General features: G+C 36.7%; 1 protein-coding gene across 1 annotated transcript in view; it reads right to left on the reverse strand.

The window, feature by feature from the left end:
• The window catches only part of LOC117567933 (ecdysone-induced protein 74EF), a 49,103-nt gene extending 38,604 nt beyond the window's left edge, over positions 1-10,499 (reverse strand). The window contains exons 1-5 of the mRNA XM_034248222.2: positions 10,279-10,499; positions 6,552-7,228; positions 6,088-6,435; positions 5,569-5,806; positions 5,329-5,511 (exon numbers count right to left, since the gene is read on the reverse strand). Of these exons, the coding sequence (XP_034104113.1) occupies positions 5,329-5,511; positions 5,569-5,806; positions 6,088-6,435; positions 6,552-6,638 (856 nt within the window). The 5' untranslated portion in view covers positions 6,639-7,228; positions 10,279-10,499. The remainder of the gene's footprint in view (positions 1-5,328; positions 5,512-5,568; positions 5,807-6,087; positions 6,436-6,551; positions 7,229-10,278) is intronic.
• Between the last annotated feature and the right edge of the window lie 809 nt (positions 10,500-11,308).

Genomic DNA, 11,308 nt, shown 5'->3' on the forward strand with positions numbered 1-11,308 from the left:
CGACTTGGAAATACTCTGTATACTATAAACGCCAAAGAAATCTGCACTCTAGTTAATATATAATATATAATACATAGTAAGTTATATAGTAAGTGAACTGTAAATTAATGAAAAAAAAAATAATATTCTATTACATAACTAATTCCTAATGCAGTAAATGTTGAGCACTTAATTTTTGCAGTAAAATTGAATAGAAAGCTTTACATTTTTCTTTCTCTCAAATGCTTTTATATTGTATTTCCTTTTGACTTATGTTTTTAGTATTTGTATTTTTAAAATAATTATTTATGCTGTTTTAAAGCGAATTCTTTTTGAAATATTTTTTTTTTTTGTGACTAAGCTAAAGTAATAAAATAGTCAAAAATATTATAGACATTTTTCAGAAATTAAAAATGTATTAAATTCAAAAAATGTTTAAGAATGAAATTTATTCTGTAATTTTAAAGAAATGGCTTATAATAATTCCGTTTTTACGAATATTCAAAAAAGTTGAACTACATTCAAAAGAAAGATTGCGATATTATAAATGTTTACTATGATGATTCAATGTTGTTCTACATGCTATAAGGATGATGTTTATGCCTTGCTTCTTCTTCACTTAATTCCACTTGCTTCTCCAAACCCAACTACCCCACAAAATCACTCACTCTGCTGGGTATTCAAATGATATCCGTTAAAACTTGAACCCAGCGGTCACCTGCGTCTTGCGTGCAAAAAAACTAACAAGACGCAAATAAAATGACAAAAAAAAACAGAAAAACAAACGAACAATTTTAGATAAGTCGCCAAACAAATGCATGAAAAATAAAACGAGATAAATAAGCAAGAAAACTGAAAAAGCGCAAGCTACAAAAAAAAAAAACAAAAAATAAGAAAAATATAAACAACAATTGCCAATCCACCAATCAACAAAATTGCAAAGTGCATTTTGCAGTGGCAACGTTTTGCACTTGAGGCAATGGCAGGCAGTTCAAGGGGGAGGGGTAAGGTGGTGGGAAGGGGTGGGAGCAAGGTGAGGGGAAGGGGAGGTGTGACGCTTAGACGGCGGTGACGGTGGTGACAGTGACGTGCTCGGCCCGGTTCGCTGCCTGGCAATGGACAAATGAACGCCCCTGACATCGTTAGTTGTTGTTGTTGTTAGTTGTTGTTTGTTTCACTAGCAGTTGCAGTTGTTGTTGTTGCTTTTGCTTAGACTGTTGCTTTAGTTGTAATTGCAATTGTCGTTAGGGGGACACGCAGAAATCCTGATTTGGCTATAACAACGCACATTTTCGAAAAGCGCGACACGATTTGAAATTCAAATTGCAGCCAAGAAATGCGTGCAACATTGTTGTTGTTGTTGCTGTAGCCATGAGCCATGGCTAAAAGCATAAAAGCACTTGGCAATTGCCAACTAGAATAGAAAAATGGCAGTTAACTAATCAACAGCCAAAGTGCACCAGGGATGGGCAAAAAACAAAAACGAACAACGAAAATCGAGCGAGTAAATTTAATTCATCGAGCAAATCGATTCGAGGAAGGTTCAAGGAGAATTCGTTGCAGAAAAAAGTGCAAGCAATTGAATAAACAATAAATGAATACTGAAATACACTCAATAATTAATTAAATAAGTCATTAGAAGCTTTTATTTCGTAATTTGAGGCATGTCAAACTTAATTATCCATCTTGCATTGTCTATTAATATATTTGCGATAAAAATGCACACATTTATTTTTAGTAAATTCGAAAATTCTAAAGCAAGAAAATTAAAACTAATTGTTTGTTTTTGTTTTGAATTTGTCTGCGAGAAAAATTATAGCCGCAGCACGAAAAACATTCGCAGTTCTATAAATAAATTTGCATAGCTGCGAATTTTGTGAATTTAATTAAAAGACAATTTTAAGAGCAGGAAACAATTATTGAATGAACGAGCAGAAGTCTCAGAATGAGACTGCTGGAAATATATTTTTATCTCTTTTGACTGCAATTTAGAAATTGGCAAATGAATGGATAATCACTAAATAACATCTTCAAATTCAACTGAATGAATCTGACTATACTTTTTACATCCTAAAATTATATTTTAAGGGGATATAATAAATTGATGAATACTTTTTGTAGCCTAGAACATAGTTCTAAATTGTTAGTGATAATAATAAAATAACACAAATTTGATTTATTTTGAATTTTTTAGAACTAATTGAGAATATGAAATATTGGTATGAAAGTAAATAATTTTCTATTAATGATTACATAACATCTAAAAATCAATCTGAATGCATCTAACTATACTTTTTACATCCTAAAATTATATTTTAAAATTCGAATATTAAATTGAAGAATACTTTTTGTAGCCTAGAACATAGTTCGAAATTTTTAATGGTTTAATGAAAAAATTAAATAAATTGGGAGCTAAGACTTTTAAGAACTGATTAAAAATATGAAATATTAGCATGAAAGTAAATAATAAATTATTAATAAAATGTTTCATATTTTAAAGTTCTATTTGCTAATGAATCAAAATAAGGAAAATTGTCCTAATAAAAATAATATATTATTGCGAACTGAGAACTTTTAAAACTCATTTATAATATAAAATATTAGTTTAAGAAATATTAGATATTTTATAGTTCTAAACTCTCGTATTTGCTAAAGAATCAAATTAAAGAAAATTGTCCTAATCACATTAAAGTATATCTCATTAAAAAATGTTAAATGTTATTTTGTTAAAAAATCTAGATTAGAGAAAATTTGCTAAAGATAATAAAGTATATTTTAAGGATGAAATGTTAAATGTAATTTTGCTTAGGAATCAACATTTAGTAAAGTTTTCTATTATCAAAAAAAAAAGAAAATTAAAAATGATATTTTAATAGATTAAGTACTCTTAAATTAAGTTCTATCTATCTCATTTCTATCTCTCACTAACATAATTAAAAGAAAAGCCGCAATAATTCCTAAAACTTTGTTTAGTTTCCAAGAAGTTAATTGAGCATTTATTTATATCTTATATTCTTAGAACATATATTCTTTAGAACCTTGGGAAGTTGAAGTGCTGCGCAAATCTTAGCAGCCAGCCCTGAAGTGAGCGGACCAAGTAATAAACGCAGAACGCACAACGCAGAAACTAACGCACTTTTCAAATTGAAACTGTGGCGAAGCCGTTGCCGATGTCTATGTCGATGTCGATGTTGACGTCTATGGCTAGATGGCTATAATGCTGCGACTATGGTCGTGTGTGGAACCCCTTGACATTAATAACGTGGCCAAGTCGCCGCCGGTCGCTTTGCTTTGCCACTTGCCACTTGCCACAACTGCGTGTGTCGTGTGTCGCATTCGCATTCGCAGCTTTGCAGTTTAAGCAAAAGCGAAATAAAGACTAATTTTTTGCCAAAAGGGGCAGCAGAGGAGAGGCTGGCTGGCTGGCTGGCCGCAATAGAACCTTGGACTGATGCTGAACCCTCTAAACAAAAGTGAACAATCTTTGCAGCCGCCGTCGTCGTCGTCATCCGTCGTTGGCCGTTTACAATGTCAACGGCTTGTTAGAGACGCTGTTGCTATTGTTGTTGTTGTTGTCATTGTTGTCGCTTTGTGCAGTCGACGTCGACGTTGGCGTCGCCGTCAGTGATTGGGCAAATTCGTTGGCGAGAAGACGAAAAAAAAGGTGCCCACTCATCAGGGTTATCCTTGAAACTGCAAAATTAAAGTTCAATGCTTATGCGGCGCTTGAACTCAGCAAGACACAGGACACGACCCAAGCCCACAGCCCACAGCCCAAAAGCAAACGGCAAAGTCGTCTAGCGCCTGTCAAGTAGCCTCTCGCTCGCTCTCTCTCTCTTTCTTTCTCTGTCGCTGTCTCCCTCTCTCCACAATGATGATTGCGCCCATTTTTATGTCTGTTTCTTTTTTATGGCTGAACTCGAACGAAAATTTCAAGTTCAAGGTTGCCGGAAAGCAGCCGCCCAAACAACACACACACACACACACACGCACACAACTCATCCAGACGAAGACAGGAGAACGGCAAAGAGAGGCATATAAAACTTGTCTTGCGTCTCGCTCACACTCTTTCTTTCTTTGCTTCTCCCAGGCACGCACACAAAATGGTTGACGACGAAAGCTTTTTTTTTTTATTTGGCGTGTGGAGTGTGGGCCGCCATTTTGTCTGCATGCGTGCCTCTATCTCCGTCTCTGTCTATGTGTGTGTGTGCGTGCCCAATACAAATGCAAAACGTTTCCTACACACAGAAATGTAGTCGCTGTCGCTGTCGCGTTGCGACGCCAACGTTCAGCCCACAGTGGCAATATCCTTTTGACCTTGAAGCGCACAATTTCCACACGCAAAATTTATTGACCTGCCCAAAGGGGGGCGGGAGGGAAGAGACGGCATTTGTGTCTGACTTGGCTTCGCTTGCCCAACTGAAGGAAACATGAAACCCGAAACAGGCAGCAACAAAAACAACAACAACAACGCAGCCGAAACATTCTGCCGCTGCCCCGCTTCTCCGCGCTGAGCTCTGTCTGGGTTTTTGTGTGTGGCCTTTTTAGAAAAGGAAGTAGGTGCCCGCAGAGTCAACTAAGTGAGTGGTTTGAGGGTTGCTGTCTACGCTCTCGGTTGCTGTCTCGGGAGTGGGTTATTGCCTATGTTTGTGCGTTTGTATGTAGCTGCTAAGTCTCCTCTGTGTATGTGTGTGTGCGCTACAGCGACAGCCATTTCTCAGAACCCGTCGTCGCTTTGTGTTTGCTTTCGTGTCAATAGACGCTTATTAATTGTGTGCGGGAGGGTGTCGAGGGGGTTGTGTAGGGTAGGTACATCCTGTCGGGATTTAATATAAGCACAAGTGACTGGCCCTTTTAGTTGTTTTGTCTCGACGGGCGCGACGAGACGCTCGCAATACTCGTTGGCATTAAAAATTATGACACTTGCGCTTATGCAGCAAATAATTTTTTTAATACTTTTAAATGCGTAGATTTAATCAAATTAAATGTCTCCACCCAGCTTTAGCTAATGTTACCACCCCATTCAGCACAGGTTCGAAAATATTGATATGCTAGCACGTACACAAACCATTTCGAAAAATTAGCTACATATGCGAACCACTTCGAAAACTGTCTTAACTTAGCCAAGACACGCACCTATCCAATTGGCTACAGCGATTGCAAAACTGTGCACAGCGCTTGCACAACCATTTTCGAATTTCGAACGCAGCCAACTTCGCGTGTGTTCGAAACTGCGTGCTGCCAACTTAACGTCAAGCAGTTGCAGCCAACTTCACGTTTATGCGCGCGCAATTTGAAAGCAAATTTGAAACAACTGAGAGTAAAGAGTAAATTTGAAAGTTGACTTACCGTCCAGTTTATCCAGCCGCTTATCAATGTTTAGGCATTTGGACATCAGCTTCTCCACCAGCAATGGATTCGCTGAGGCGCTGGTCACAGTCACAAAACGTGACTCGTCCGGCGTGCAATCTCCATTGCTGCTGCTATTGTTGTTGTTGTTGTTATTGAGCAAATCACAAGGAAGCAGAAAGCCTGAACATAAAATCAAATAAATATCAAAGATACAATTCGAATATATTGTTTATTCACCTGTTCGCTTTGCTGCTGCTGAATTGTTGTTGTTGTTGTTGCCCGAGTTGGAGCCAAAGCCAAGCAACGCCGCCTGGCCATTGGTGTTGTTGCTATCGGCTAGACTGGCGCCCAGGGCCGACTCGACCAATCCCTGGACACTTAACTGGACATTCTCTTTGGCAAGCAGATCATCGCTGGCAACGACAACGGCGGACGCAAAGTCATTATCGTTGATCACATTGTTGTTGTTCTCCTCCTAGGAAAGATAATAGCATAGAACAAAAAGAAGCAAAAGCAAAAAGATTTTTGTGTGTTGGGGGAAGAAAAGAGCAAAAGGAAAACACAATATAAATACATAAAAGGTTAACTGTTCATTTGAGTGATAAAGAGAGAGCGAGCAAGAGAGAGTCCTGCGCAAAAGCTTTTAGTAAATGTGTGTGTGTTTGTGACTGAGAGAGAGAGTGAGCGAATCAATGTGTATGTATGTGTGTGTAGTAGTTTAAACTTGTCTCTGATTTTTGTTGTTGTCGCATGTACATTTTCGACTTTGACCTCAACGGTCGCCAAATCCGACAGCAGGCTCTCGATCTCAAAGTTGCTCTCGGAGAGCGTGCGAAAAAGCTCATCGGAGGAGTCGCTGCCGCACAGTGGCTCCAACACAACGTTCACATTCCGCGCCGCCGAACCGTTAAGCTCCTGATTGCCCACAGCTTGTTGTTGCAGTTGTTGTTGTAACTGTTGATGCTGTTGTTGTAGCTGCTGCTGCTGTTGTTGTTGTTGCTGTTGATGTTGATGTAGCTGCAGTTGATGTTGTTGCTGTTGTTGTTGTAAAGCGTTTGTTTGCACCGTGGGATTGATGTTTTCAGCATTGACCGTGGAATCATCCTATAGAAAAGCAAAACACAAAATAGACACAACAAGTTTAGAGTTGAGAGTTGACAACAGCGATAGTTTATATAGCGATATATATATCGATAGTCGGTTGTGTGTAGAGTTCATACCGCAATGCATGTTGCCAAATCTAGACCACCAACAAGACGACCATCGTTATCCGGACACCAGAGCAATGCGTCATCGATAAATGGCATCGCTGATAGGGCAAAGCCTCCACTGCAAATACTGTTAACTGCCAGCGTGTAGCCGTTTCCTTTTGCCCCTTCACTTGAAAATATATTTATGTATGTATATATATATTGGTATATATATATAGTACCCTAAGGGCTATTCTAGTTTAACTACTGCACAAATTTATAAAAGTTTCCTTCTCCTTATCACACAAATTTGAAGTTTTCACACAAAATTTTTTTTTGTTTTTTTCAAATATATAATTTTGTTAGGCACTTTTTTATAAGACGGTTTTGGTTTGGTTTCCGATTATATATTTTGTATATAAAGTTTTTTTTTGTTGTATATATATATTAATTGATTTATTTTTGTAGGTAAAATGTGTAGTCTTTTGTTTGATTTTGGACGTTTGTCATTTAAAACCAAAAAAAAAGTTGTTGTAAAAAAATAAGAACACTTTGAAAATTCGATTAATTACTATGCGTATAACGTATTATGTATATCAGTTTTGTTATGTGATTACTAATATTATTTTGGTTTAAATTTGTTAAGAGTTTTATTTTGTTTTTATTTATTTGGGTTTTTTCCGTTCTGCTGTTGTTTTGATTAAAATCTGAAATGAAACAAGAAAATGATTAGCATTGGATTAATTTAAATATTTGTGTTTAAATATGTGTGTTATTTCAGTTCATAAATTGAAGGTTCAATATCTTAAGTATAGTTGGAAAGTTATTATTTAAGATTTTCTGAGATTCTAAGACTATCTGAGAATATAGTTACTATCTTTTATTTGATTAAAGTAAGCTTTTAGGATTTTTAGCTGACATACTGATGATTTCATTGCTTCAAAAGTATTGTAAATTAATTGGAATTATCAGTTCCTTTTATTTATATGATATAGGATTATATCTTTCTCCAAAAATGTTTTAAATATCAAAATTAAAAATTATAATTAATTTCCGTTGCATTTCTAGAAATCTACTCACTTCTTTTTATTGTTTTAAAGAATATTTTGTAAGAAACCTCATTCAATTCCTTATCTTAACATTTCTATATTATATTATATGAATAATATTTCAATTCTCTTTCATTAAACTTTTCCTAGTCGCATGTACAAGAAAAATTCGTAACAATTAGACGCTTTAATTGCATAGATGTTACATGTAAAGTTACCATAATTTCTGATGACTGATTCGCAACCCAAACAACAGAAAATTGAGGATGAGGTTAATAATGATGAGAGATGAAATAAAAACTGAAAACTGAAAAAAAGATGATGGAAAGTCGCTGTTGCATTGCATTGTTTAAATATTATTGCTGTGTATGCATTTTATGCTTCCGGTTATAACAAAAATTTGTGTATGTTTTTGTTGTTGTTGCTGCTGCTGTTGAATCAAAGTTAATTTCATTTAAAGTTCAATAACATTTCAAATTGCGAATTACAACATAAGACAGACGGACAGACAGACGGACAGAGAGGAGAGCCCTGAAGGGTGTTGCGGGGGTTGGGTTAAATGTGCAACAGCTGCAACAGCAAAGAAAACAAAAGACTCTTTTGCAGCGAAAGAAAAGAAACAAAAAAGAAAAAGAAAAACCAAAACAAGCAGCAGCCGCAACAGCAGCGAAAACAAAAACAACTTTGGAAAAATGCTTTTTACATAACATGTTATTGAACTGCATGCAAAGCAACAACAACAACAACAAGTTTTTTGCTGCAGTTGCTTTGCTGTTGCATTTCGCTCTCTCTAAGCTGCCAAATCCATTGCAAGTGAAAGTCTAACAACAACACAACTGCAGCAGCAGCAGCGACAAAGCAGCGAAAAAGCAGCGAAAAAGCAGCGAAAAAGCAGCAACTGCAAGTCGCAAAAAGTTCGTTAACATTGAACTACGGCGACGTCGAGCTTGAAAGCACAGCAGCAACAACAACGCAAGCGAAGCGAGCGAGAGTGAGAGGGAGAGAGAGAGTGAGCAACAACAATAATCGACATTACAGCATTGCGCTGCTTGCGTCGCTCTGCTGGCGTCGCTGCTTGCGCTGCGCTGCGCCTGCGCTGCTTTGGTTTTTCCATTGCATGCCTGTTTTTTTCTTGGTGATGCGCATGCGGCGCGGAAAACTCGTTTTCCATTATTCAATACAAGCAGCAGCAGCAGCAGCAGCAGCTGGCGGCTATTCACTTTTCTGCCTGCAAGTTCAGTAGAAGAAGAAAACTTGAAAGAAAAGCCAAAGAAAAGCAACAACAAGCCTTTCGTTTGCATTAGAAATGTTGCTTGTTGCAGTTGTTGTTGTTGCAGTTGTTGTTGTTGCTGTTGTAAAGTGGCGCCACAGTTGCCATCTTCTGGTGCCGCCGCCGCCACCAATGATTACTAAGATGTTGCGACGTTTATGCAAAATATTGCCTTTGCTTTTCTCTAATAACAGTGCAACGGTGCGTATACACAATCTTTGATTAGCCACAACGTAGTCAACAGTAGATTGATTTGCCCCCCTCCATCCTCTCCTCCTCCCACCAACTCTACGAGACTCGTTCACATTGAGCTTAGAGCACTTCCTGGTGCTCGCTGAACAAAAAAAAAAAAAAAAATACATGCACACATCTCTATGATCAAAATACTAGACGTGTGTATTCTCAGCATGCAAATGGGCGCGGCTCAAAGTGTAGAGTGTCGAAGGGGGAACTTGAAGGGGTGCTGCCGACGCTCTTCAATGCTGCCCGAAGACAGCCGAAGTGTAGACGAAGTGCCGACGAAGCAGCGAAAACAAGTAAAAGTTAAGACAAGTGCAGATTTTTGAGTTATATTGTGAATCTTTATATGCATGAAATTTAATCGTCTGATTAATGCGTTCTTTGCAATCTAATGCAAATTAATTACTATTGAACTGCTGATAATATTCACTTTTATTATTATTAAAGTCTATTGTTGCTGTTGACAATGTAACAATGCTATCAATCCATTCTAATATATATTTGTTTTATTCTCTTTCAGTGATTCCATTTGAGCGGAAAACTTTATAGAAATATAAATGAAACTTTGGAAGTTTCTATAGCATTCAAATATAATAGAAAAAGGAAAAAGTAAATCAGGGTAACTTCTTCACAGGAATAAATTCTTTAAAGTATCAAGGGTATTTAAATTTGCTTTATGTCAAAATTTTCAATGAAGAGTCTCTAAAAATAACTTTTTATGTTTTTGTGCGAGCTGAATGGAATTTTATTGCGACTATGCAATTTTGTTAAATATAGTTTTGATGACGAAACTGTTCCGAATTGACACTTTTCAAATGCATTAGCTATGCTAGGCTATGCACTTTAGCTTTTGCTCACATTTTTACATATTTTTGTTGAATGCAACTTTGAGTATTCAAAGAAAAACTATTGTCAAACTTTTGGAATGTAGTTTAAACTGGATCTGTTTCGATAAGTATTTAAAATAAAAGAGATTTATAAGAAATAAATCATTAAATGGAACGATAACAGCAGATATTCTATATACTTCTATATTCTATATACTTTTTATAGTCAATCCTTACAATCAAAATTTTTAGCTTAGTTTCTATCAAACTATGGGTTTGATTTTTCTTTATGTTATCTGTTAAATAGTTGTCTTCGCTTACTTTAATATTATTATTTATTATAAAAAAATTAGTTAGTTTACTTTACTCACCAAATATAAATATATTTATGAACTGCAGCGTAACGAGTTGTAAATATTTTTGATTTTGTTTGTTAATAATAGTTTGTATATATGTTCTATATAACTATTTTGTATAAAGTACAGTTTTGTTTTCTTTTTGATTATCCACAAAAGGCAGTGTAAAGTTATCCAAAAAAAAAATTTGATTGCGAATTAAAGTTGTTGCTTTAATTACAATTTTTGTTGTCCCGCTAGTAATTTTTTTTGTTTGAAGACGAAGCAGGAATGGGGAGCTGATAACTTTGATTTTGTTGTTGTTGATTTTGTTGTTGTTGGAAGAGGAGACGTCTCTGTCTTTGTTTTATTTTACAACGTATGCGATAGATGTACAAGTATAAACTTTTATTGTCATTAGCAACATGGCTGACATTGACCAAATTTGCATGTGTTCCCAGTTTTCTGCTTTGGGCACGCATTTATGGTGTTTGAACGTGCGCCGAGGCATTTAGAGGGAGCGAGAGAGAGAGAGAGTTGTCGTCCCCCGTTGCAGTCTCCCCCCTCTTATCTATGCTCGCTGCGTGGTGGCCTCTGCAATAAGAAAAAAAGAAAAAAACAAGATAAACCGATTAATGTCAATTTCAATTCGATTTCAATTCATTATGTTGCTTTCATTAGCGATGCTTAACTTTAAGTTGCCAGCTCACAATACCAATATTTGCATACATATTAACATATTACATTTGCACACTCATAGCAAGCATTATGTATGCACATATTAACAGAGCTTTCGCCTGCAGTGAAGCTTTTTTTTGCATTGCCTAGTCACAAGAACACAAAAGCTACGCAAATAGTAGCTGACAAAAATGCGTTTGACTTGCGCTCTCTAAGCAACAACACGAACAACACCAAAGCAAAGCAAAGCGTGAGACAACAACAAGGTGCAAAGAGTTGATCGGCAAAGTTTTTGCGTGGGGCAGAGCGAGAGGGCAATGTGTAGAGGGCGCAAGTCAGTTGACAGCAGGGTGCGATAGAGCGACGAGCGCCGGCGTCTTTGTTGATG

This window comes from Drosophila albomicans, chromosome 3, assembly GCF_009650485.2.
Source record: "Drosophila albomicans strain 15112-1751.03 chromosome 3, ASM965048v2, whole genome shotgun sequence".
NCBI lineage: Eukaryota > Metazoa > Arthropoda > Insecta > Diptera > Drosophilidae > Drosophila > Drosophila albomicans.